The sequence below is a fragment of the Stylophora pistillata genome, chromosome 4 (assembly GCF_964205215.1).
Source record: "Stylophora pistillata chromosome 4, jaStyPist1.2, whole genome shotgun sequence".
In the NCBI taxonomy this organism is placed as follows: Eukaryota; Metazoa; Cnidaria; class Anthozoa; order Scleractinia; family Pocilloporidae; genus Stylophora; species Stylophora pistillata.
The window spans coordinates 26,893,452-26,920,211 of NC_142522.1; the positions used below are offsets into that span (position 1 = coordinate 26,893,452).

General features: G+C 39.0%; 4 protein-coding genes across 6 annotated transcripts in view; all 4 read left to right on the forward strand.

Annotated features, from left to right (window-relative positions):
• Window positions 1-2,874, forward strand: part of LOC148733104 (uncharacterized) — a 4,545-nt gene extending 1,671 nt beyond the window's left edge. Inside the window, exons 3-4 of the mRNA XM_088758386.1 lie at window positions 139-232; window positions 2,600-2,874. Coding sequence (XP_088614512.1) covers window positions 139-232; window positions 2,600-2,772 — 267 coding nt within the window. The 3' untranslated portion in view covers window positions 2,773-2,874. The remainder of the gene's footprint in view (window positions 1-138; window positions 233-2,599) is intronic.
• Window positions 2,875-7,625: 4,751 nt separating this feature from the next.
• The window catches only part of LOC111339627 (E3 ubiquitin-protein ligase UBR4), a 76,940-nt gene continuing 57,805 nt past the window's right edge, over window positions 7,626-26,760 (forward strand). For all 3 annotated transcript variants that reach the window (XM_088756222.1, XM_088756223.1, XM_088756224.1), the window contains exons 1-14: window positions 7,626-7,735; window positions 8,295-8,389; window positions 11,046-11,149; window positions 11,573-11,814; window positions 12,327-12,527; window positions 13,099-13,268; window positions 13,638-13,783; window positions 14,190-14,368; window positions 15,015-15,258; window positions 15,977-16,124; window positions 16,357-16,529; window positions 16,951-17,208; window positions 17,910-18,150; window positions 18,235-18,455. In XM_088756222.1, the coding sequence (XP_088612348.1) occupies window positions 7,638-7,735; window positions 8,295-8,389; window positions 11,046-11,149; window positions 11,573-11,814; window positions 12,327-12,527; window positions 13,099-13,268; window positions 13,638-13,783; window positions 14,190-14,368; window positions 15,015-15,258; window positions 15,977-16,124; window positions 16,357-16,529; window positions 16,951-17,208; window positions 17,910-18,150; window positions 18,235-18,455 (2,520 nt within the window). In that variant the 5' untranslated portion in view covers window positions 7,626-7,637. The remainder of the gene's footprint in view (window positions 7,736-8,294; window positions 8,390-11,045; window positions 11,150-11,572; window positions 11,815-12,326; window positions 12,528-13,098; window positions 13,269-13,637; window positions 13,784-14,189; window positions 14,369-15,014; window positions 15,259-15,976; window positions 16,125-16,356; window positions 16,530-16,950; window positions 17,209-17,909; window positions 18,151-18,234; window positions 18,456-26,760) is intronic.
• Window positions 20,257-21,643, forward strand: LOC148733105 (uncharacterized). The gene has a single exon (XM_088756225.1). The coding sequence runs from the start codon at window positions 20,325-20,327 to the stop codon at window positions 21,483-21,485; it is 1,161 nt and encodes a 386-aa protein (XP_088612351.1). The 5' UTR covers window positions 20,257-20,324; the 3' UTR covers window positions 21,486-21,643.
• On the forward strand, window positions 24,200-26,539 carry LOC148733106 (uncharacterized). The gene is made up of 5 exons (XM_088756226.1): window positions 24,200-24,263; window positions 24,348-24,511; window positions 24,909-25,121; window positions 25,416-25,520; window positions 25,812-26,539. Exons 1-5 carry the CDS (start codon window positions 24,236-24,238, stop codon window positions 26,361-26,363), a joined length of 1,062 nt encoding a protein of 353 aa, XP_088612352.1. The 5' UTR covers window positions 24,200-24,235; the 3' UTR covers window positions 26,364-26,539.

Genomic DNA, 26,760 nt, shown 5'->3' on the forward strand with positions numbered 1-26,760 from the left:
TTGCAAAGCGCCTTGAACATAGGATAAGAGCGCTATAGAAATAAAAGTTATTATTATTATATTATAAGAATATTTACCTCCACTTTAGAGAGTAATTGTTATATATTTGGCAATATTTCGTCTCTTCATATTTATCAGACACACGGAATCTGCAGATGTAGACCGAAGGTGATTGGAAAGAAGTGTGACCTGTGCAGTCCAGGCCTCTTTGGTGTAAAGCAGGGTTGTTTAGGTACGACTTCTACATTAACTGATTCGTTAGAAATGGGAGTTACTCAAATGGTTTTGTGTAAGTTAAGCAATTCTGGTTTAAAAAGCTTTAGCTTTTTAACTCTTTACAGTGGCCAATTTACAATTTTAACTTAGCTGATATAACCAAATAACCTTGTTACCCCCACCGACGCAGCACCACAGTTTCTTTAGAAACTTACCCCCTTTACTCTCACAATGCCTCTCTCCACTCAGGGGTATAATTGGGTACCGGGGGTAACAAATAACCTTGTCACCCCCACCCACGCAGCACCACAGTTTCTTTAGAAACTTACCCCCTTTACTCTCACAATGCCTCTCTCCACTCAGGGGTATAATTGGGTACCGGGGGTAACAAATAACCTTGTTACCCCCACCTACGCAGCACCACAGTTTCTTTAGAAACTTACCCCCTTTACTCTCACAATGCCTCTCTCCACTCAGGGGTATAATTGGGTACCGGGGGTAACAAATAACCTTGTTACCCCCACCTACGCAGCACCACAGTTTCTTTAGAAACTTACCCCCTTTACTCTCACAATGCCTCTCTCCACTCAGGGGTATAATTGGGTACCGGGGGTAACAAATAACCTTGTTACCCCCACCCACGCAGCACCACAGTTTCTTTAGAAACTTACCCCCTTTACTCTCACAATGCCTCTCTCCACTCAGGGGTATAATTGGGTACCGGGGGTAACAAATAACCTTGTTACCCCCACCTACGCAGCACCACAGTTTCTTTAGAAACTTACCCCCTTTACTCTCACAATGCCTCTCTCCACTCAGGGGTATAATTGGGTACCGGGGGTAACAAATAACCTTGTTACCCCCACCCACGCAGCACCACAGTTTCTTTAGAAACTTACCCCCTTTACTCTCACAATGCCTCTCTCCACTCAGGGGTATAATTGGGTACCGGGGGTAACAAATAACCTTGTTACCCCCACCTACGCAGCACCACAGTTTCTTTAGAAACTTACCCCCTTTACTCTCACAATGCCTCTCTCCACTCAGGGGTATAATTGGGTACCGGGGGTAACAAATAACCTTGTCACCCCCACCCACGCAGCACCACAGTTTCTTTAGAAACTTACCCCCTTTACTCTCACAATGCCTCTCTCCACTCAGGGGTATAATTGGGTACCGGGGGTAACAAATAACCTTGTTACCCCCACCCACGCAGCACCACAGTTTCTTTAGAAACTTACCCCCTTTACTCTCACAATGCCTCTCTCCACTCAGGGGTATAATTGGGTACCGGGGGTAACAAATAACCTTGTTACCCCCACCCACGCAGCACCACAGTTTCTTTAGAAACTTACCCCCTTTATTCAATTGTGTTCTAGACTGATAAGAATTTTGTGATAGCTGAAAGGCACTCCCCCAGAACACCACGTTTTCTCAGGCTGACTGATAGAGAGGATTTTCGTGTGTAAGCATGTACCTGATTCTGCTACTCAGCGATCTCCATTTTATTGATAAAGGCTAATAGTTTCGAAAGAAACTGTTTGGGGCTGCGTCGGTGGGAGTAACGAAATAATTTAAATATATCAACAAAGCTGAAGTGGTAAATTGGCCACCGTAACGATTACAAAAGCTGACGTTTCGAGCGTTAGCCCTTCGTCGAACCGAATCACAGTTTCTTTAGGAAAGTAGACGCGACAAGTAGATGAATAAAAACTGTAAGCCCATTTTATTGAGTCAGTAAATCAGTCTTCAAAATGGAAACTGAAACTGCTTTAACCTTAATATATCACAGATATGCTACTGATAAACGTCTAACGCTAATACCTTTTCAAATGGTCATAATTTGATTCGCAGCTGTACTACATAATATTTATCATAACGATTATAATAATAGGTTTAATAAAGGACCTCTCTGTAGATCACCTACAGGTGAGAGAGCTCCCTGTTTAAATACCATTATTATAAAGATGGTGACGATAATAATGATGATGATGATTATAGGATCATTATAGTAATGATAATAATAATGTAAACAATACTGCTTATGACAATGATAATGACAGATATATTTATAGAGTAATTATCAATTGAGTGTCCAAAATAATCCTAGATTGCATAAGTCTCCTTCGCGCCCGTTGTTTGGTCCCGTCATGCAACGTGGTGGGGGGTGAAACGTGACGAGACCAAAGAACTTGTTCGAAGGAGACTAAGATTGCCTTGGTTTTGTTTCTGTTTGCTCTCTGGTTAGTTTAGAAAACGATAGCTGCAAAACAGAACAATTCTTATGATATTTTCCTCTCTCTGATTTGCCGTTGTGATTTATTTTCCCATGGTTTACGACATTCAATCGAAAAGCCCTTAAGGTTACATCATTTTTCTGCAGCGTGCAGCTGTAGCACAACTGGATCCAATAATCCTGATCAGTGTGACAGAAATAGTGGACAATGTTCCTGCAAGCCTAACGTGATTGGTCGCACTTGTGATCAGTGTAGGCCGGACTATTTTAACTTCACCTCTGCTCAGGGTTGCCAAGGTATGGCAATTCGTGATATGTAGTATGCGCCAACTTCAGGTGGCTGAACACAGTTTTTGATACCTGTGTTTCTTTCACCATTTTCTCTAGCACCCTTGCTCTCTCGGTCGCCAAAACTGGCAGCAAGCAAGTTAACAACACAAACTTTGCTTTTTTTAGAGTTAAGCTGACGTATGTGTCATTGCCATGGCGACACGAATAAATATAAACAGGCCTTTGAAATCACTTTGTTTATTAGTAGAAAATCTAGTTATTAGATTTTCTTTATAATTTGCATGCAACGAGCTTGTAACGATACTCACAAGTTAACACCATTTTGCTAACAGTTTAACAGAGAGATCTTTAATTATCCCTTGTTAAAGGTTCACTCAATTATCTAGAATTTCCTGAGTTAAAAATCAATTTTTTTCAATACTCCAGTTACTTATTTCCTAAAGTATTTTCGTGCCAAATTTCAAGAAATTCTAATCAGTGGTTCTCAAGAAATAGGCATATTTCCGAGAAAGCAATTTTCCATTCGATCGCAATTTTTTTACATAGTACGCATACGCTGCATTTAACTGGGTTCTTTTGATAACGACGAAAAAGCTGAGAATTGCTGGGTTCTTTGCACCGTTAACTTATCTTACATGTCTTTGTAATAAAAGATTAAAGCCCTCAATACACTGCGCCAACCATAGAGAAAAAATAACACAGATAGTGCAGATACGTGTTGTGTAAATAAAATGACCGATCTATGGACAGCATGCTTGTTTTTTTGCAATCCTTGTGCGCGCCTGAATTGCATCAGCAAAAGCGTGCGCAAAAACTGTGTTTAGCCACCTTAAGTTACCTATAATAGATCAAAAGATTAAGATTTTACCCAGAGAACGTAAATTGAACATAGCGAAAAAATAAATGTTCCTGAGTATTTCATGGTGCCATCTTCGGTTAAAATCCGTAGGATGAAGATGGTAGGCTAGAATCATTTTGCAATGTTTAAGCGCGGCTTAACGAAAAGCTGTAATGCTACCTTTCATCTCTCTTTAATATCAAAAGAAGAGACCCATATTTCTCAAAATAAAGGAAAACACTTGAGAAACCAAAACTTTCGAGGCCTTTCAGAGACTAGTTCTTAGATCTTTAATTTTTTTTTTTCTACTTCTTTCAGCCTGTGCTTGTTTTTTACCTGGTGTGAAGGAAGACATCAGTGCACAGCACTCAATGTGACAATGATTCTGGTCAGTGTCTCTGCAACAGTCGTGTGACGGGAAGGACCTGTGATATGTGCCGTCATCCTTTCTTGAAAATAAGTTCCGTCAGTAAGGCAGGGTGTGTAGGTATGCTATAATTACTCAAAGGATACATACGCTCCAGAAACTATGGCACGGTTCTTTATCTCTATCCTTATAAAGTCTATACCAAATCACGACACTGTTGGCGTTTTGTGTTTTGAAAGAGCAAACTAATGTTTTCGTTAATTGTCTTCAAATGTACTAGAAATAAGACCATAGGCTCCATCATTGTAAAATTCGCTTAACAAGTTAGCCGTTCACCAAAAACGAAACAGAGTCGTACGCCTCTTCTTTCCGTCTCAATTTTTTAATCTTGCGCACAACTTTGGCTGCTTACCTGTGAAGCGAGAGAGTCGTGCTCCAATATTTTCCGTCGCTTGGCAATGGCGATCTATTTAAATGATCATTGGGAACTGTCTAAAAAGACAAAGCGTTTTTTCTTTTTGTTACCGCGTGCTGTGGTTCATTCTGTTAATAATGAGGTGATCACTCGTAGACTTTCTGTAAGTGCTCACCTCATACCTTGCTCAAGTGTGCGCTTTTTAGACTCGACAAAGTGCACACTTTGAGATCGGTAAAACTGTGCACCTCAAGACATTTGAAGTGCTCAGTTTTAAGTTTGCCCAGATATGCGCCTGAAGCGGAGTTCTTTACGTGCATCATGATTCCTTTAGATTTGATGAAGCGCTCACCTTGATACTTAAAGTGAATACTGTAAGATTTGTTCAGTAGAGTGAACACTTTTGAATTTAAGGTGGCCACTCTAAGACTTATTTTAGTGTTCATCTATTAAGACTTGCTCAAGTGATCACTCTTTGACTTGGTAAAACGTCGCATCTTAAGACTCTTTTGAATGCTCACTTATAAGCTTGTCAAGGGGTGTACTTGATGAATCCACGCAGAGCCCTTCTTCAAACCCTATGAACTGACTGCCGTAACACTGTTAAAGTGTGATCCTCAAGACTCTCTTTAAGTGTTCTCTTTTTTAGACCTATTAGATCTTTTTAAGGGCTCATTAAGTGCGAACTTTAGAACTCATTTAATGCGCACTAAAAGGTTCTCTGAGATGGGGACCTTTGCGAGTCTTAAAGTGCAGACTTTAAGGCTCGTAAAAGGACGCTCTCTGAAACTTATGTAAGTAGATACTTGGAAATGTATGACTTAAGCCTGTGAGACTTCTTCCCTTGCTCCTCCTTTGCTTTACTGTAATGTCGTTCTTCAGTTTCTTTATTGTGTTTTGTTATTGAATCTCCAAATTTTACTTTGTTTAGCGGTATTTTACTTTTCAGTCCTCAAGTACTCACTTGTGATGCTTGGTCGCACAACAATAGGAAGGACGTGGAATCCAGCTCAGCGAATGACGAGGAACACTGATACTCGTTTGTGTTTCTGAAGACAAAAATAATTACCAGTGCAGCAGAACGGTCTTTTCAACTGGTTTTGGTGAAAAAAGCAACACAGTTATTTTGATAAAATTATGAAAACAGCCATCATTACGTATCCTAACTTATAGCTAAAATGTTCTTTGTATACAGATGTACTTTCTGTGTATTACTTACTGTGAATTCATTAGTACTTCACTCTCCTATTATTTTTTGGTTTTTGTTTTCTTTAAGGATGATGCATTAACTTGACGTCGGAAAATCCTGACCAGAGTTCCTGTTTGAGTGACTTGACTGGCACCTTGAGCGTTGTTAATATAATGTTTACTGATTTATTAAGTCGTTGTTTTACCTAGTCAAAGTTTTTGCCTTTAATGAGACATGCGCAAAGCATTAGTAAGTCAAACGTGACTGTAATCAGGCTTCTCGGGCGAGAACCGACACGTGATTATAAATAAAGGGTTGAAAATGCGTGGTTTTTTCGGTTTTGCTTTGTTTCGTTTTGTTTTGTTATTTATGTACGTTCATTATACTTCTCACTTTCTTCCTTTTGAGTAAAAGAGGAAATACCGTTTCCAGGGTTATTTATGAAAATTCACTCAGATGGAGCTCGACTGGAGTGCATTGAGGTGGTTTTGTTAGTTTGGGGTTGATTATTGTAAAGTGGGGTGCGTTGTGGTGGATTGGAGTACATTCGGGTCAGACAAGGCGTTATTGTTGATTGGGTTGGATTAGGGCTAATTAAGAGAACGGGGAATTAGAGTGGATAGGGGCCAATTGGCTGCAATTAGAGTCGTTTGGGATGAATTGAAGTGGATGAGAATTGATTGGTGAGAATTTTTTAGTTGTTCCAGATGTATCAGGAGAATTGGAGTTGATTGCAGTGAGTTGCGGTGAAAGGAAAGTATTGAGGTGGATTAAAGTGGATTGGTTATCGATCAGAACCAGCGGGAGTGGGTTGGAGAGATTAGAGTGAATAGCAGTAGATAACGGTGAGCTGGAGTGGGTTGGGATTAAAGTAGATTGCACCTTGAAGCTACGAAGATACGCAACCTGTACTGCACAGGCCGAGAAACTAGTTATTCTAGCACTTTAAGAGTGACAAACATGAAGAATTTGTGGATGAAATGAATCTCACTTTTCCTGTAAACAACAGCTTTAGCCATCATCAGCTTCATTTGATAAGACTGAAAAAGGAGATTAAAGGAACTACTCAGGATTTGGTGAATACAGTACAGTCGAACCTGTGTTAAGCGTTAACCTTGCATTATTAAGCGGTCGATTGTCAAAGTCCCAATATTTTTTCCCCTATAATCGCTGTAGTTTTCACTTCTATTTGAGCGGTCAGCTCTTTTGGGCGGTCGTGGTCACCAAGCGACCTGTGACTGCTTAATACAGGTGCGCGGACTGTAAATCAGTACTGCTGGTGCTAGGTGAAATCCTTTCCTTATCAATCGCTCGCTTAATACGGAACCTTCCAAAGAAACCTCAATAAAGGAGAACTCAGGGATTTGAGGTTAGTTGAAGAGCAGGTTATAACATCAACGAATGCCTGGGCTAACTGTTTTCACTTATTATATAGCTGGCAGCGCGCACAGGCAAGATGATGCGAATCCTGTGTTTTGATTGGCTACCTGAGTGGGCAGGATGGGCCCATCTCGCCCGCTCGGGACTGCCCACATTAATCCCGCGCAAGAAGAAAGGTGCATGGAGCGGACTTGCAAAGTTCGGCGACGTAGTCGCGACACACAAATCAAAGAAAAAATTAAACGACCCTCGGGTTATATATAAGACGATGACAACTCAGGAGAGGTGATTGGTAAGGGAAACCTAGCAATTATCGAAGATAAAAAAATAACATCGTCGCACTTATCTGATGATGAGCCAATGAAGTGTCAAACTTTTATTTACGAGGATCAATTGACGACTTGACGAATGCTTTCATCTCTATTATTGTATCCAAACGCACAACGCATTCTGTTGAATATCGCTTTTGAGCGCTTCAGCCTCGGAAATTTCCCATTTACAGGAAAGCTGTTGTCAAATATATCTAAACGAATCATTTCTTCGGTTGTTGGATTATTTGTTGATCCGCATATGATGCCAAGCCGTATAGTTCGGCATTCCAAGTTTCAGTGGTCCCAAATTAGAATATTCACGATTATCCAAAAATCGCCAGGGACTGGTAAGGAAATCGGCGCAGTGTACCATGGGAAGGAAATACCAGCCAAAATGGCTGTGTTACAGGAAGGTGTTGAACACCTTCTCGCTATAAGTTCCTCGGTTTCAAAGTCGCACATAGCTCCTTTGTGCAGTGCGATTGCTAAAAGGTAAGTTTATTTACTGTTTGTCTTACAGTTATTTAATAATAGCCCTTATTAGGTAAGTCTCTCCGAGAAAAGATCAGGCAATCTTCTTTGAGGTCGAAACTGATACTCGAAATAGCTACATTCAGGTGATGATAAAATATCTGTTGAGTCGTAAGCAGTACACTGCCCTCGCGTGATAATTACAGGTTTTAAAATCTTTTATTTCCAGCTCTTTTCATGCGAGCGAACGAGCCGTCTTGCACCCAGCTAAATTTTCGATAATATTGACTTGCAGGGATAATAATTATCTCAATTGAAATTTATTTTTTATTGTTTTTGACGCACAATGTAAACTTACTCTGCAAATAAGGTTTAGAATCTGCCTAACTTTCTTAGGACGTGTATGGAAAAAATACTCTTCACTGACATCAGCAGCAGTACAGAATTTGTAATTTATATGTTTGTTAGATTTTATGTAGTAGGTGATGAGGAAACTCTATGTTTTTGATGTTATGAAATATTTCGTACACCCTCTTCTTTGCTTGGAAATTTATTTCTTTTATCATTTTTTCATTTGTAGTGAAAATATAATTCTTGGAGATGATGATCGTGAAGGCTTTTTTCATTCTTTTGTGGCACTGTCTGCACATTATATTGGATTAAATGTTACACAGTGTAAGTATAGTGAATTCTTTTCCTTTCAACTTACTGTATGTAGTATTTTTTTTCATCAAGTTTGGATTGATAAGCTTTGTACTGGAGTTGTACTTTTAAGTAATTCATCATCAAAGTGTAGAATACATATGTCTTATTAGACATTTCGTTGTGTGGTATTGTTGAGTATTTTTACAAGTTGTGCTATAATTTTGACAAGCCCTTAGAGCAAGTCAAAATACAAATAACAAGTAAAAATACTCAGTGATACGATGCAACAAAATGCCTTTATTTATCATCCAACATTCCAAATTGTTATTTCAGTGCTGCCAAATTTCACTGATATTAATTTTTGGGGACTGCATGATAGAAGTATGTGAAGCGGAATGGAATTGGTGCATCGTTGTGTTGCTGTTTCTATTTTCTTCAGTAAATAATGAAATTTCATTGTCGTCTAACTGCTTTTCTTCATTCAATTTATCTAACAAACTTGGATCAATACTCGCCAGCCATTCCAGCTCTTGGTTGTCAGAAAAATGATTTAAATTGTCTGCCATTTTTTTTTGTAACTTCAAGCCAATTTGTTGCTTGCGTGATGCAAGGAAACCTGTCTAACAGGTTCTATGGAGTGCAAATACTTAGTTCATATTAACCGAGTGGGAGATCTGTATGGGAGAATCTTGACCGAGGTCACTAGTACAGACCTCACTGCATTTGTGACCGGGCACAGGATTTCGTACACTAACGCTTTACCGTTTAACGAATCAATCCGTTTACTATCCGTTTACTATCCGTTTAAAACGGATCATTAAAGCGTTTAAACGCTTTCTTCATCCATTTAAACGCTTTGCTCATCCGTTTAACGTTTTCGACAAAACGTTTAAACAGTTAACCTATCCGTTTAAAATAAAATACATCCGTTTAACGGTTACTTGCATCCGTTTAACGAGGAGAGCGAGATTTGTTTTCATGATTATGCAAATTTATTTCGATTGACGTGTACGGCAAAATTTACAAAATCCGTGGCTATCCAGTTTCTCATCTTTTAATTCCGTCGATTGAAAGGAAACGGAAATTGCTTTAGAAAAGCTGTAATTACACATTACTTTACAAAATCGAATGCAAGATGAAACACGAGCGAAAGAAAGTTGAGTTTTGTTACATGCGCATGCAAAATTGTTTCGATTAACCGACGGTGAAATCTACAAAATCAGCGGCATTTCTTAACGTTTTCACTTGATAGTGCGTTTTCATTTCAGTCAATACGTAGAAGAAACAATGTAGGAACATGAAAAAAAAAACGACTTTGCTTCTCAACTCTATTTTCTTTCTATCGAGAATGTTCAGTCCACATGGTATGATTGACAGATTCCTTCCTCTGCTTATACAAATTTTCAAACGCATTGCGAGCTCTCCAGGGTGAGACTCGCTCTCGGCTCGCTTCACTCGCCAGTGGATAGTTTAATTGCAGGCTAGTAATTTCATTTTACTTAGTTTTCTATCGTTGTCGGTCGAATATTATTAGTATGAAACGTCAGTGTTCCGCATGAACAATTCGTATCATTGTTCGCAACGGTTTCTGATCGATATGTGCATGACTTTCCGCCGTTCTTTAGCCCTCCTCATTCGTTCAAGGTTTTTGTCCATCCATTTAACGTTTTGAGCTATCCATAAAATATTTTATAGATGCTGTTCAACCGTTTAACGTTTTAAGCCATCCGTTTATTTTTTTTGTCGGCCGTTTAACGGTTTACGGAATCCGTTTTTGGACTTTGCTCTACCGTTTAACGCTTTGGACTATTCGTTTAAACGGACATGCAAACCGTTTAAACGCTCTTACTACCCGTTTACTATCCGTTTACAAACCGTTTATTTTTACCCGTTTAACGGAAAAGCGTTAGTGTACGAAATCCTGTGCCTGGTCACATTTGGTCTGTACCAGCGACCGAGGTCAAGATTCTCCCATACAGACCAACCTAGCTCAGTTAATAAGATGTTTAATATATGGCTGTGTCTTATATACCAATTTTTTATATTCTTTGTACCTTTTTTTTCTAGACCGGTCTAGATGCCGGTCTAGATGGGAAAATCTTGACCGCTTGCAATATTGATTTCAGCCAATCAAATTCGTGAATTCGGTAGTTCCCAGTCCTTGTGAGACACAGCCATATAATAAAATGAGGTATTTGTACTTGTCTTGGGCATTATTTGTACTCTACAGAGTATAGATGTTAAGTATTATACTTAACGCCTCTTAGTCTGAGGCCCTCTACATGCATAACCAATTTTTTTTTGTACACCCTGCCTCTTGATAAGTATTTAGCCTCATGACCCTGTATTACAAAAATGTATCTTGGACCTGGTGCATAGCCAAGAATTTCACTTTCCATTATTCTTGTTGCTGATAACTTCCTTCTTGTCTGAGGTAAATTGTATTTTTCTAAGGAAAGTTTAATGTCAGTAAGTTGAGCAGCTAAGTATTACTTTTTTGAACCCTTTCCCTAAGCAATTAATGTATGCATGTCTATTTATAGCTTTCATCAATAATTTATTTCAAACAGTTACACTCGTTAAAGTATCATTGTCTTCAAATAGAAAATGAAATAGAAGCATTTTGTTTTTTCCATAATCTTGATACATGCATTGTAATAATTTATATTTGTTATGAATGCGACAGGTGGTGCCAACTTGCAAATAATCATCAAAGCATGTAAAGTACTCCTGAAATTTTCTCTTTTGGAATTGGAGAGAAAAAGAGAATCAAATCAACCCTTTGTGAAGGTATAGTTAAACTAGATGAGAAACACTTTCTTCAAGTATTGTAAATGACATTGTGATTTTAATGGGAGAGAGCAAAATAAATATATGCACTGCAAACAAGTCATTTTGATGTGGAACTTGGCTAAGGCAAAGGTTTAAGAAAAAATTCAAGACACTTACTTTGCAAATCAGATAAGAGTTTAAAATGTCTGCTTTCCCCTAAGAGTAGCTATATCATGGAATATTCATCATTTTGATCTTATGTACAAACCTTTTACTGGTACTATAATCAAAACTTTTTAAAGTGTGATATTAAAGTTGCAAGTTAGTGTATCCAAACATCTTTTTTCCTTAAACCTTAACATTAATTTTTACCAAGGTAGCAATATGAACACTGTGTCATGTGATTGACACTCCAAATACATTTTTTCTATCATTATGTAGAAACATTATTTAGTATCCATCATTGAAGGACTTTGCAAAGGACATGGTTGTCTAAAGAGAACAGAAATTGTCACTTTTACGGCAATCTTGAAGTCAGCTAATGTGTTGAAGGCTACTGGCAGTGCAGCAGAAATACAGAAGGATACATCCCCTAGTCAGGGTGAAGACTTTTTTCAAAGGCTTCAAACAGCATTTACTGAGACTGGAGAGGGTCATCCAAGCTTCATCAAAGACAAAAGCAGGTATTCTGCAGTACTTTCCAACTATTTCAAGTTCTTAGATTAATCAATTTGATACTTGTAACAGGGGATGTGAATAATAAAATTAAATGCAATTTGTGGTGGTTAGCTTGTAAGGCATTACCAGTAAAGTAACCATTTGTCTAGAGCATGCATCATTAATATTGAGATTGGAGTCCCAAAGATAGCCACTGACTAATATGAAATGCATTGGATGTAACCTGCTGTTGACAGCGGTAGGTATATCTACAGCTTTTAGATCTTACAGTGAGCAGAAGATACTTGGAATTTTGTGAGGTACAACACCACTGTACAGTGTATCAAGCTAAGCTGACCAGTAAGAGGAAATGAAACTGGTTTGATACTCCTCTGGCTGAAAATTTAGTGAGCCACTCTGGCTTCTTCTTTGATGATTATTGTGCCAATTAAAAATTAATGAAGAGTACATTGTGGTGTTTTAGAAAATCAATCTACATTATACAGGACATGTGTATTATGTTCCATTGTTTGTGCAGGACAGAAAATGAGAAGAGTTTGTCCTCTGATGCAAGTGGTACTGATGTCAAGAGCTTCTTTTCCAACTGCAATGTGGCAGCTCTGAGACAGCTAGGAGGTGGAAGAATTCTATTGGATCTGTGTCTCTCCTTGCCTGAATTTTCAAAGATTGCCTTCAAACCAGAATCATCAGCAACTTTGATTAGTTTGACATCCTCAAGGTGTGTTTTTGAACTTACAGTGCTCAAAGTTGCAAACAATCTAACTTTGGGTTATCTTAACCCAGCTCTGGGTTAAGATGGTCCCAGATGGTCCCAGAACTGGGTCCAGATGGTAACCTATGTTTGGCAGTGAAATAGTGAGCTGTAATTTTGCATGCATTGCCAGTAATTTTTATGAGTTAAAGTCGATTCCATATACAAGTGCTCTGTCATTGTCTCCTTCCCTGGGTAGGGCAAGTGTTTCAAACCACTTTAAATTACCCTCACGTGGTTGAAATAATATTGTAATACCTGTGGTATTTTTTATTCATTTGACTTATTTTCATATCATTATTTGGACTTCTGCTTGTACAGTCATGTAGATGTCTTTCAAGTACTTGGAATTTTAAATTTCAAGTTAATTGTTTCTAAAATAGTTACATGTAGTTTTAATTGATTAGATACAGGTCCCCGCAGGCCCATAACTGTAAACTTTTCCTGTTTTAATAAAGACTATGATGATGGTATTCACTAATCATTGCTTTTTTTTTTTTGATATGCACAAAATGAATTTGTAAAGTTCTTGTTGCAGTATTCAGGGACTTTCCTCTGAGCTTTTGGTTGTGTCCAGCATAATTTCCATTCCAATATTGGAACCCCTCTCAGCAACCAGAGTGGAGAAAGTCTGTCAGCTGGCATTAGGATGCTTGGATGTGGCTCTCACAATTGCTACAGGAAACTTCAACATAGTAGGAGCTGCAGGTAACACCTGTTACTGTAACATACATCCTAATGCATGTAAGTGGGGGGGGGGGGGGGGGGACACAAGAACAACATCAAAACTAAAAAAATTTGTATGAAGTATGGTTGCTCTAATTTAGGCCTCCATTGTTTTCAAGACTGCTGGAAAACTTTTTCCTTTTGAAAAGTAAGTTGTGCAGAAGCTGGGAACTCTATGCAAGGTTGAAACATTTTATTGCAGGAACAAAGAGGGCAATCTCAAGCCCCATCTTTCCCTTTTAGGCAGCCAATCAGAACATAGAATTTGCACCTAGACAATAGGCATCACAATGCACACAGTGATTTACATGTACATTGCCTCTTATGTTAGTATACTTTTAATTTTCATAGGAACAACAGGATTAAGTCGACCACTCTCAGTAAAAAGTCTTGGAAGGTCCTCCTTGTCAAAAGCTTCAGGAGCAAAATCTGTCAGCAAAATTTCTGGTGAAGAAGAAAGCCTTGAAAAATGTGCCCAAAGCATTTTAGAAAATAGCGTAAGTGCCATCGGGTGTTTATACATTGTAGTACAGTTTACTGCCATAATAGAGATAAGATGTATAATTTATATTCATTATTAACCAAACGTGAGGTCAAGATGGCTGGATATTGCCTGAGTTTATTTTTTATGCATTTTTATGGACTGAAATGAAGGCTAATATACAGCCATCTTGACCAAACAAGCTTGATTAATAAAGTATTTATTAAATTGCAAAAAGATTTTGCTTTATTAAGAGTTAAGAATGACTTGTTTACTCTGAGAGCTGAGAAAGAAAGCCAGCTGTGTTTGTAGCACAACAAACTAATGAGGGTCAATCAGAACACTGGATTCGCTTCATCTTGCCCTTGGAGCTGGGAGGGATGTTAGTAATAAAGTAAGTTTTTGTACATTATATTTTGTAGATCAATGTGTTTGATGTGATCTGTGGAGTAATACAATCCTCGTCACGAGCTGGCGGTCAAGTATTGCAGAATGTTCACATGTTAGCGGCACACAGGATTATTCAAAGTCTACTTCCCGTGTTGGGACTTACAGATGAAGACTGTACATCCAAGGAGAGTGCTGCTTCTAAATTCAAATGGTAGGTGTAGATTTGAAATTATAATCATGATTATGTTGATATGAAAACTGACCCCTAATTCCCCCCCCCCCCCCCACCCATCCCAGCCAAACCCCACGGGAATTTGCCATCGTCTGTGCTAGGGGAGAGGGGAGAATTTGAACCTTACCTGGCTGGGGTAGGGAATTTGAATTGAAGTTTCAAGTCTTTCCAGCAGAATACAATTGATAAATAAATTTATGGAGATATTTCAGGTAAGTTGTTCACTTCTGCAGGAGAGTGGCTCAGAAGAAGAGGTCTAGGTTTTAAAGCTTGGTCAATTAATTTGTAGAAAGTCACAGTCAATGATTTTGCTTTTTACATGAAAATTTGACGAGGCATTTGAACACAACTTTTGTCCTGGGGGGAAGGAATGTAAACAAATCAAAGCCTCAGGGGTTGTCCAGAGTAGGGGGGTGGGGGGAATGTTGAAGCTTCAAATTGATTGTAGCACAAATGATTACATTACTTTTTCATTCTACTTAACATTGGTTATGCTGACAAATTGACACATCAGTCACCACAATTTACAAATTCAATTTGGGTCAGCAAAGTATAAAGAGAGGTAAATGTTTTTCAAGCCTTCAGTTGCAACTCATCATTATTATTTTGTTCATTTGCTATACAGGTTACAAGGAGTGAACACACTGGTGGTTGTGCTTGCCTCTCGTGCAATCACTCTCCTGTCTTCTCTTTTGGAAGAGCTGCAGGTGGAAGGATTACTGACGGACATTGAAGATAAACATTCTACTATTGGGTCTGACTTCTCTGTCAACTCACGTTGTTCTGCTTGGAAGAGAGTGAAGAAACTGATGGATGAACTACCTCTGTTGAATTACTTGTTTGCACAGTTTTCTACTTTGTACAAAATGGTAATGTAGGCCAATCTATTGTACCCTTTACACCCTATCATTGACAGTCATATTCTCCATACTGTTCTCATACATTTCCTAAGGTGTTGACAAGGAGAATTTGTTTGACAATCAGGAGCTTTTTAAAATTTATTGCTGATCATTTTCTCTATTCTCATGACCTTTATGTTTTATTCACATGTGGCAAAAACAAAAAGGGGGAATTATAGTGTACAAGATAAACAAAAGTGCTAAGACTAATTACAAAAGAAGCAAAATCAAAAGGAAAACGAAACTAAATACAATTGACTGCAACTTAATCTGATCCTGTCTTAAAGGTGTAGAGGAACTCCAATGTTGTGTAATTCAAACTGGTGAAACTTTTGTAAAAACTCTGATCCAACTCCTTTGATCTCGTAACTCCAACTCTTTGATATTTAGGGGGTGTTCTCTAATAAGGGTATAATTGTAAACCGGTTCAAACGGGAACAACTAGCTACATCAAGGATTCAAACTGTGAACAATAATTATCATATGAAAATAAGGGTGTAAACTCAATAATGAGACAAAACAGAACTCCAGCTCCTTTAAATTAGAATGAAGGCAATTTCATAATCAAGGTCCTTTTTTAATGTTCATTACAGAATTATTCAAATTTTTTTTTGTTTTAAGTTCTGATCAGTGTATTTTTTTTTTTTTATGTTGTTACCCTTACATCTGGACTGTTAAATATCAACAGGCTACTGCCATGATCACTCCAACAGTGTCAGCTGGTCAAACATCCTCACGACCCAGCTCAGCCAAGTCAGACAGCTCAAAATCTCCAGCTACATCATCAGACGAAGGAGACAGTGAATACATCTCTTACTCTGATGGGAGCAGTGAAGGTACTGTTTATTTGGGAAGTTTTAGTTTGGGTGGCAAGTAGAGAACTCAATGTGGTCTCTGATAGTTATGTTTTAATACCAATAACATGGTTGAACAAGGTGCGAAACAGACTGAGGGAGAAGTAGATGTTGCATCAAAAGTCACTTTGAGCATTATTTTGTGTACCCCTTCACTCTGTCACTTTCCTCTGAGAAAATTTCTTAAGTATTAATTGTTCAATCTGTGATTTAGATGAAGAATCATTACTTGGTCAGTGGTTTCAAGACACATTGTCATCAACAACAACAGTTCCAACTGCCAGCCCACAGCCCCCAACAAGAAAGAAATCAGAAAGTGGAGACGTGGGAGACAGTGGGACAGAGACCACACCCTCTGGACGGTCTTTCCAGATGGCACCTGAGGAGGTACTTGTAATATAATACAGACAATTCTCTAGAATTCTTGCCTAAATGTAGGGTTGGTGCCCATGGTAACCAGGGGCTTTTGCTGTTTCCAGCTAGCTCTCTCTCAGGAAACTACCCCTGACAAGGATGTCTGTGCAACAAGGACCCTTCCCTCATACTAGGCCTCAGTGAACACTGATTAGGTCATTGGTAGGGTAACACTTGAAAACAATGGCAACATAAAGTTCTGCGAAATGTGTATGTACAGTTCTAGGTTCTTTTGATCCCACTGCAAAAGACGGTCACAAACTGCATGAGTTTTGTACAGTATACAAGTACGTTTATAGGTTTTACTTAACATATTGTAGGGTATACTTACAGCTGTAATTGAGACTTATTGACACAAGAATTTGTACTTGAACTTGAGCTGTTTTCTTGTTAGTACATCTACCTGGCAACATGCACCCTCCAGTTCTTATCCAAACATTTACTGAGCAACCCAATACCAGAAATGTCAGAGTACATCAGCCGTTCATTCACTGAGACACACATCATTGGGCTTGTGGGAGTTGTCAAGGATCTGGATCAACTTGCTGTGATCAGCATGCCAAGTTATGTTGACATGGACAAGCTTTGCAGTGCTGTTGATCAGGCTGTGCACTTGCTTCTTGTATCAGACTTGCTGACACAACATCAACAGGTTAGTTGAAACGAAGGCCAAACCTTATTTAATATGTTTGACATATTACACTTTCCAGGTATTATGAGTCACATAGTTCAAGGGCTTGTTACTGAAAACAACCAATTGATTTGCTTTATTGCCAGTCATACAAGGTTGCATGATTATTTTAAAATCAATGGAACTGGCACTGTCCTGTGCAGTTTGGCAGAACAGGTTTGCCCTTCAACTCAAGTCAACAGAAGGTGTAGACATTGTTGCAAACCTCTTGAATCGGTTGCTAAAAATGTCGGGCTTCTTTCAGCTTCCTTTTTTGTTTCACAGCTTAGTTTATAGAAAATATGCACAATCCACAATCCTTCCCTTTGCCGGCTCTGAAAAAGGGCCAAATGTCAACAAAAGTATTGGGAATTTTCTGTTATTTATTTCTTGTTGAGTTCATGTTAATGATTAATAACTGATATTTGTATCCGCAAAGGACTGATAAAGAACATGTGGAATACTAAGCTCAATTTGTCTTTGTACCACAGAAGCCAAAAGTTAGTTGGGAAAGGGTATAATCGTAAGAGAGTATCAATTTTATAAACTTGACTTTGGATAAGGCTTTAAAAGTGGCCAACAGTGCTTGTAAACTATTTTTAGTCTCAGATTGCAGTTTTTGCTTATCAAGGTCAATGCAAATTTCACATGTTTACTTTTAGTGACATGTTCCTTTTTATCAGGATGTTTTCCTCAGTCACCTGGGCTTGGCACCATTAGTTGATGGACCATGGCCATTAAAAGTAAGCCAACGTTGTCTGGGAATCCTTGCTAGGGTGTTACTGGCTCGACAGCAGAAGGCTTTGCACATTTCTAGCACAGGGATGGATATTGAAGAATGTATTACAGTTTGGAAAAGATTGATTGACACTCTTAAAGATTACTGTCTCACAAGTGAGGATTTAAATCTACCTACCATTCCAGGTACAGTGTGTTAGAGTTTTATACTGCTTATTTAACTACTTTGCATTAGTCACAGTAATGTGAATAATTCATTTTTTCTTTCAGATCTCAATGTGGAGCATCTTCAGCTTCTCCTGTTCATTTTCCACAACTTCTCTCTGAAACAGCGTAAATCACTTACCACGTATTGTGTCAGGGTGCTGATAACAATTGCCAACTCATTGTCAATATTGCATTCCCCTCCCCTTGCAATGGGCCGCCTCTTGTTGTTGTTGGATTACTTTCTCCATCATTTGTCGGCACCACCAGAAGATCTCTTTAAACAGGTAAACATGATAATTGTACAGCTTGTTTGCTCCAAAACTGGCCCACACTATATACTGGATCCACCAGTAATTGAGATAGCCATTTAAGTCTATTTATATATTTGTGACCGGGCACAGGATTTCGTACACTAACGCTTTACCGTTTAACGAATCAATCCGTTTACTATCCGTTCACCATCCGTTTAAAACGGATCATTAAAACGTTTAAACGCTTTCTTCATCCGTTTAAACGCTTTGCTCATCCGTTTAACGTTTTCGACAAAACGTTTAAACGGTTAACCTATCCGTTTAAAATAAAATACATCCGTTTAACGGTTACTTGCATCCGTTTAACGTTTTTGAAAAGCAAAGGTATAAAACGGTCCCAAGAGGCGTCCGTTGAATACTAATCAATCACGCTTCGATCGAGCGGCTATGTTGGTCTTCGCTTCAACTTACCGTTTGCAACTCTCTGGTATTAGAAGGTCTTCGATTAGAATTCTCAATCGAGATATTGAAACACGAGAGCTCGCATCATTATAACACTATAATGATTCTGGTACTTCATTGTCGTTCGATTCCTTTCTCAGGGTCCAGAGGAGTCTCGCGTGAATAAATGACTTACTTACTTAACGTCTCGCATTGAAAAATGTATATTCCTGTCGCCTAGCTTGTTATTAGCCCAATGGGATCTTTATACGAATCTACTGTAAACGATTTTCTTCTGTTCTAATTTGACCCAGATCGATTTGAAAATCAATAACTGAAAGCCATAATTATCCTCGCTGGCGCTCGCGAGCCCTCAGTCTCATAGTTTCGGTATATACGATGTGTAACAAAACTGTTACGTGATCAAAGTAATCCATTTTGTTTTTTTGTTTTTGCTTTTTTTTTTGGGGGGGGGGGGGGTTCGATGGGTTTAATAATCAGTCGACAACAACACCTCTGCAGCCTGTGTTCTTTTTTAAAGAGAATCAATTTAGTCATTACCAAGCTACCCGAGTCCAGACACGTACCAGTTGCTATGGGTTGAGCAATACAAGCACACTGCTCGTGTGTGATGATTAGTTTTTCTTTCCGCACCTGTGTGAATACCGTATTGTAAAACATGAATGAAAGGGAATTAAAAACGAGTCAGAATGATATGAGTAAGATAGTACTTTTGTTAAGCCAAATTCTATGCCTGATTTTAATTGTGGGCCTGATTGATTGCTTTGCTATTACTATGACAACAGCATGGCGTTATAAGCCCCCCGTTCTTCAAACCGAAATCATTCACGTGCTTGTGACGCTATAGGGAATTCCGCTATGGATAACAGCGAGCTAAGAGAAAATCAAACTGAAAATGAACGGCCGATTGAGAGAGCAAAGAAACTGTTACGAGAAAGTTGTGGTTGTACTCTTGGTCCAAAGGGCGGTCCATGTTCCGGACAGTTTTCAGAAGAAGTGGTTTTGTTTAATTTAAATAACTGCCTCGAACTTTCAAGTGACGAACTAGATTTAGTCATTCTTGCTAACATACAAGCTTTAACCAACACCGAAACCATTGGCAGCAAAAGGAAACCTCGAAGCAGCTTTTACTACCAGTCGCAACCCATTTGCAAGGATATGTTTCTGCATTGCTACGGCTTGAGTTATTCCCGTTTACGACGGCTGAAAGAACACTACTAGAATCATGGTCTTTCTTTGAGAACCCACGGCAACAGAAATAGACTGCCTGCAAACACGCTATCTCAGGGAACGATTGAAGAGGTGCATGCATTTTTATTGAACTATGTTGAGGAAAATGCAATCTGCCTACCAGGAAGGATACCCGGCTTCAAAAGCGATGATATCAAAGTGTTATCATCGTCAGAATCAAAGATCGGCGTTTGGCGAGTTTACAATGCGATGTGCCAAACCTCGGACATGACAGCAATAAGCCGCCGAAAGTTTTTGCAACTGTGGGAGGAGTTTTATCCTAATGTGGTCATCTCCAACCCAATGACAGACCTCTGTTTAACGTGTCAAGAGAATACTAGCCAGCTTCAAAGAGCCAGCAACTTGTCAGAAAGGGAAAAGTCGGAACGCTTGAGAATACATCAAGAGCACCTAAACCGTGCACAGACTGAGCGAGAGTTCTATAAACACTCCTGCGCTGAGTCGGAGAAGGCAGTCGAAATGATTGGAACTGAAGCACTGCAAAACAGCAAAAGCCGCGGTGCGTGTTTTTTGACTGCAAAAATTCACTATTCATTCGATTACGCGCAACAAGTTCACATACCTAGCAACCCTATGCAACCTGGGCCGATTTACTTTAAGACCCCGCGAAAGTGTGGAATATTCGGAGTTATGTGTGAGGGACTACCAAGACAAGTGAACTTTCTTATTGACGAGGCCGCCTCTGCAGGAAAGGGAGCAAACGCGACTGTCAGTTATGTGCATTTTTATTTTGAACATCATGGACTCCAGGAAACCGATGTCCATCTTAATGCGGATAATTGCGCAGGACAGAACAAAAACAACACCTTCCTCTGGTACTTAGCGTGGAGGACTTTGATGAAACTTCATCATTCAATTACTTACTCATTTCTGATAGCAGGACATACAAAATTTGCTCCGGATTGCTGTTTTGGCCTGATCAAGAAAGCATACAAAGTCACGTATGTGTCTTCTCTTTACGAATTTGCGAGACTTGTAGACACTTCCAGTACTTCTGGATTGAACAAATCTCGACTCGTTGGGACACATGACGGGAGAATTCTTGTCCCTGTCTACGACTGGGCTTCGTTTCTTGGACAATACTTCAGAAAGTTGCCGAATATAAAGAGCTACAACCACTTTCATTTTTCAAAGGAAACCCCTGGAAAGGTCTGCTACAAGGAGTTTGTAACAAGCCCTGAACAGTCTTTCATGTTACTAAAGAACAATGTGACTCTACCACCTCCAACGACCCTTCCTCATGTGGTCAATCCTGAGGGGCTTACTGAGGAACGAAAGAACTACCTTTATCGAGAGATAAGACAATTTTGTAAACCGGGGACGGAGGATATTGTAGCACCAGCCCCGTGAAGATATTATGTGCGCATGCGAAGCTTCATTGACCTTGTGTATGACTCCTTTTACGACACGAATTGAAATCTGTATGTAACTTTAGCATAAACTTGTAAAAAATTTAAATAATCCCTGTAGATTCGAACATGAAATACAAGTGCCGTTTTTTATCGTCAGCACTTACTCTCTCGAGGTCGCGTTATTTTGTGTTGAAGCAAATTGAAAAAAAGCGTTAATTTTCCTCGCTCGGCAAAGCGTGCGGTATGAAAGTTCTAACTAAAAAGAAATTACCGTCTTGCAAAAATATCTCACCCTTTCACTTGTCAATAGAATTTGAAAACAATTGCGCGTGGAACATAGAAAATGGTTTCACCCAGAAGTAGGCCTCCACTGTAACTCGAAAAACGTTGACCCAAGCATGCGTATGCCCAGAACGAACGTTGAGTAATGCCTTGAAAAACGTGACTTTTCCTGACACCATAAAAATGTTGAAGCGAACACGTTGTTTCTTTTACAAAGAATCAGGCAGGGACTGGAGGGTAATTCAAGCACGAAGTACAAAAGAGCCGTTTACAAATCTTTATCAAAAAAGTATGACTGATTTTGGTTTTATCTGCAGCACTTACTATCTCGAGAAGGTCGCGATTGTTTTGTGTTGAAGCAAATTGAACGCTGTTGAAAGCGTTAATTTTTCTGACTTGGCTAGGTGTGCGGTGTGAAAGTTCTAACTAAAAAGAAACTACCGTCTTCCAGAAATATCTCACCCTTTCACCTGTCAATAGAATTTGAAAACAATAGTGCGCGTGGAACATAGAAAATGGGTTCGCCCAGAAGTAGGCCTATTTCCGATAGACGTCACAAAAGACACAATTGACCACTTCACACATGAAAACTATGGCTTTCAAAATATCGAAGCTGCCCTTGAATAGAAGCCGCATTATTTTCCTTTTGAAAAAAAAAAAAATAGAAGCCGCATTATTTTCCTTTTGAAAAAAAAATAGAAGCCGCGGCTTCTATTCAAGAAAAGACGGTATGTATTTCTTACGACTCTCGACCTTTCTTATCAGAAATTATTGTAGTCGGATTAGAGATTCTTATTCTGTTTACCCAGTTCTTTCAATTATGAATAAAGGCTGAAAGTTTCTAAAGAAACTCTCCATTCGCTCTGATGAAGGTTGAAAAGTTAAAGGTTTAAAAGTTTCTAAAAAAACTCTCCACTCGCTCTGACAAAGGGCCAACGCTCGAAACGTCGGCTTTTTTACTCGTTACGGTGGCCAATTTAGAACTTCAACTTAGTTCATATAACCAAATTATCTTTCAATTATGGTCTTGGTCTAGGTCTGGGCGAAACGCTTTGTGTGCGAAACTCGTTATGGGCAAAACCCGCGGCTTCTGAAGCAACTTCTAAAATCACGTTTATCGAATTGCTTAATTGACTGGCGAACAATTTCTAATTCCGTCGGGCTGAGAAACCAAGTATCATTCGCTCCGACGAAGGGCTAACGCTCGAAACGTTAGCTTTTGTAATCATTACGGTGGCCAATTTACCATTTCAACTTTGTTGATATATCCAAATTATTTCGTTACTCCCACCGACGCAGCCCCAAACAGTTTCTTTCGAAACTATCAGCCTTTATTCAAGTATCATTGGTTATGACCAGAATCTCGGTCATGACTTTTTTCATTTGTTGGCTCTAACAAGAGCCGTTTTATGGAATCTATTCGGACCTGATTTCACAACTTGCTCTAGTCCAGTTCATGTTCCAGCGCGTCCAGATTCGTCAGTGTTGAATCGATGGTCTTTTTGACATCATGGTACTCCTTGAAGTACTGCTGCAAAACTATTTGGGCATCGTAGTGAATAGTTGAATCTGCTAGAACATCTAGTAGAATACACAGCATCTGCTGTCTATTTTCTACCGATAACTCGACTAATTCTAGACGCATTGTACGTATGGAGTCAATGGTAAAAACAGCTTCAAAGTTGTCCATAGTTGATCTAAAACACCTCTGAAGGAACGTGCCACAAATAATATTATACAACAACAAACATATGAAACATATGTGTGAACTGCGGTTATGAGACGTATATGAGCACGATCCTTCGCAGTAAAGCACTATTTGAGCAATAGTGAAAATCAGACCTGAAAAAAATTTCAGGCCTGTACGGGATTCGAACCACTGACCTCTGCGATACTAGTGCAGCGCTCTACCAATTGAGCTAACAAGCCAACTGGGAGCAGGCCATCAAATTAATTCGACATAAACCCGTAGATGATAAATCAAACAACAACAAACATATGAAACATATGTGTGAACTGCGGTTATGAGACGTATATGAGCACGATCCTTCGCAGTAAAGCACTATTTGAGCAATAGTGATAAATATTACCATATACTGGTTTTTTTATTTTTCTTTTTTACTCCAATAAAAAAGCGAGATTTTCGATCCTCCTCATTAAGCATTCTTGGTATATAAAGGCATTTTACTCTTCACTGTTTCTCAATCATTTCTAACGACATTGTTTGACCCGAAATGGCTTTAACTGTAAGACAATTGTGCAAAGAAAGCAGCAGATGACCCCGCAAGGCTCTGTTTTTTTTCCGAGACGAGAAGAAGACGGGAATCGCGCCTACACGCCTCATCATTGGAAATAGTATAGATTTAAAAGAAGGGAATGGCGGTGACCGTTAACTGGCAAGGAAGAAAGGTACCCGCTGAACTCTTAGCCTTAAGTGATAAGTAATGCCTTTCACATCTCAATTACATGGCAGAATTCACAGGAATACATTTGTGTAAGTCAGTTTTATTGCGAATACTCGCTTAAGCGACAAGTCTGAGTTGTAACTAATTGTCGTACTTACGATTTGTTCTTGTAGACGACGAAGAAGTCTTGAATCAGAAAGACTTGGAGTGGTGCGAAATAAACTTACCGCCGTTACCAAGTCTGGACTGCAACCAACAGCCGGATTCAGACTCCAAGGAAATTGCCCAACAACCGTCCCAAAAGAATGAGGTACAGCGGCCCAACAAGTCAACCAAGGTAATTCTGATTACTACATGGTGCTCTTTAGTAACGCGTTTCATAAAAATGTCGATAACGCCGGCCACTTCAAAATTCAAAGTGGTATTTTTACCTTCTTGTGAAGCGTAAATAATTGAAATTAATTATGTAATGCACGAGCTACTTTTATGATTCTATTGTAGTTTTATGTCAGTGGGCATTTACCATCTACAGCGATCGTTTTATATAGGTTATAACTATTTTTGAACGTGACTTTTGTTAATAACCCGAACATCAGGAAGTCTAAGATCACGTTTTCTTGCGCGAGACAAAATGAACGAGCGTGTTTCAACATTGTATTATCACATTTAAGTTTTCAGATGTTATACTACCATAACAGACTTTCGTTTTGATAAATGTTGTATTGATCTTTTAGGTGAAGGCTGGGCGGAAGAAACTTTCCGCAACTCCCGTTGACCCATACCAAGAGTTTTTGGCAGAACAGAAGAAAAGAGAGGCTCAGTGGTGTGAGGAAACTAAAGCAAAGAAAGCACGAAATGAGGAAAAGGAGGCCAAGAGTTTCAGTGCTGGTGCGACTGCAGAAGATGTTGCTTCCATAAAGCTGCTGGTACAAGAGAGTATCTGTAAGGTAAGCATAACAATGCGTTACTTGTTGAGAAAATGTCGCTTGGAAAGTCCTTTTCAGTTTTTTTTCTCTGAATTCAACACGCTTAACTACGTTACGGACACCCAGTGTCAACAATGAGTTTCTAAAGCAAGCCTTACCTTTGGATGACGTCTAATTACTTTTTGACTGAGTAATTTATAAATAATCGTCTTAATACGGAAACCTCATTTTACAGACACTTTCTTTGGTTTTGCCTGATGTTTGATTGTTCACTTTTTTTAATTAACTGTTCATTTGTTTGTTTTACTCAAATAGATGATGGAGAAATTCGAGGACGCCCTGTCTGTAGTGGAGAGAAAAATCACAGTCCGATTGGGTAGAATTGAGCAAAGATTGGATTCTTTAGAGCAAAACGTTATGGTAAGTTTTAATGTCTTTTTCGTTTACGGCTTTAAAGACGGAGTTCTCGGTAATGGAACTACTGGTTTGACAAACTTTGTTGCAGAAGACTAAACTGTTTGAGTGCCTCTAAACTCTAATTAAACCGGTTTAAGAATTATAAAACACAGGGTATAATAAAATAAGGCCATCAAAAGCTAGCGGTTTCAATTTATTTTCTACTTACTCGACTTAATCAAACCAAAATGGCCTTTATTTATTTATTTAATTCCCTTGCTACAAAATGACATATGATTTTTAACTTTTTAATAGATACAACAACCAGAAACTGAGCAGCCATTATCAGCCAGCAGTATCCTTCAGCAGGATGATCTTCAAACTATAGATTCTGTTGCCTTGGCCAGTCTAAACGAAGATATGGACATCTTCGCGCTATCTCCAGAAACACCAACGGTTCCGACTCCGCCTACAGCTTCAACTTCTTCAACCCCTGCAACCCAAAGCTTCCACGAGTTAACAGAAGCTCAAGTTGGCGATGAGCTCATTGGTAGCTGCGTGACCCCAAGAAAGCTACCAGTCGTGAAGAACATTCTGCAGAGCGGATCGGAACGGCACAAATGCGCGCTTAAGCTTCTGCCATACTTCTTTACTAAAGATGAGATGAGCACCAGCAACACAGACGGAACACACCAGAAACTTCCCCTAGACACTACGAAACTAAACTCATTAAAAGTGTTAGTTTTTTCTAGATTTCCAGTCGAGTCCTCTGCGGAGAGAGACAAGGCGTGGAAATTCATCAAAGGCAAAATAAATGCTAAGTGTCGTTTAAGTAAGCATATTATAAAGCAAGCAGGCGACAGGTAGACTTAAAGAGAGTTTTTAACGAAGGATTTTCGCGATTGTTTCAATATTTGTTTCTACTATTATGATTGTTGAGGATTCATTGAGATTACTGTAGGCTTCTCGTTTTCAAGTTATTGATGTAAAATGGTTGTAGAGACCTTCAATTTTATTTAAAGTTTTGGTTTTCTTTGTTGGAAGAGGGATGTGATTAGCTTACGAAAACAGATGTTCGTTAATTAAGACAAGGAGAGCGAGATTTGTTTTCATGATTATGCAAATTTATTTCGATTGACGTGTACGGCAAAATTTACAAAATCCGTGGCTATCGAGTTTCTCATCTTTTATTTCCATCGATTAAAAGGAAACAGAAATTGCTTTATAAAAGCTGTAATTACACATTACTTTACGAAATCGAATG

Excerpts from the sequence above, each read along its gene's own strand:
- LOC148733105 (XM_088756225.1), top strand. The coding sequence starts at position 20,325 with ATGTGCCAAACCTCGGACATGACAGCAATAAGCCGCCGAAAGTTTTTG.
- LOC148733106 (XM_088756226.1), top strand. The coding sequence starts at position 24,236 with ATGGCAGAATTCACAGGAATACATTTGT. Across the intron at positions 24,264-24,347 it reads ATTCACAGGAATACATTTGT|ACGACGAAGAAGTCTTGAAT; the intron begins GTAAGTCAGTTT and ends TTGTTCTTGTAG. Across the intron at positions 25,122-25,415 it reads TACAAGAGAGTATCTGTAAG|ATGATGGAGAAATTCGAGGA; the intron begins GTAAGCATAACA and ends TTACTCAAATAG.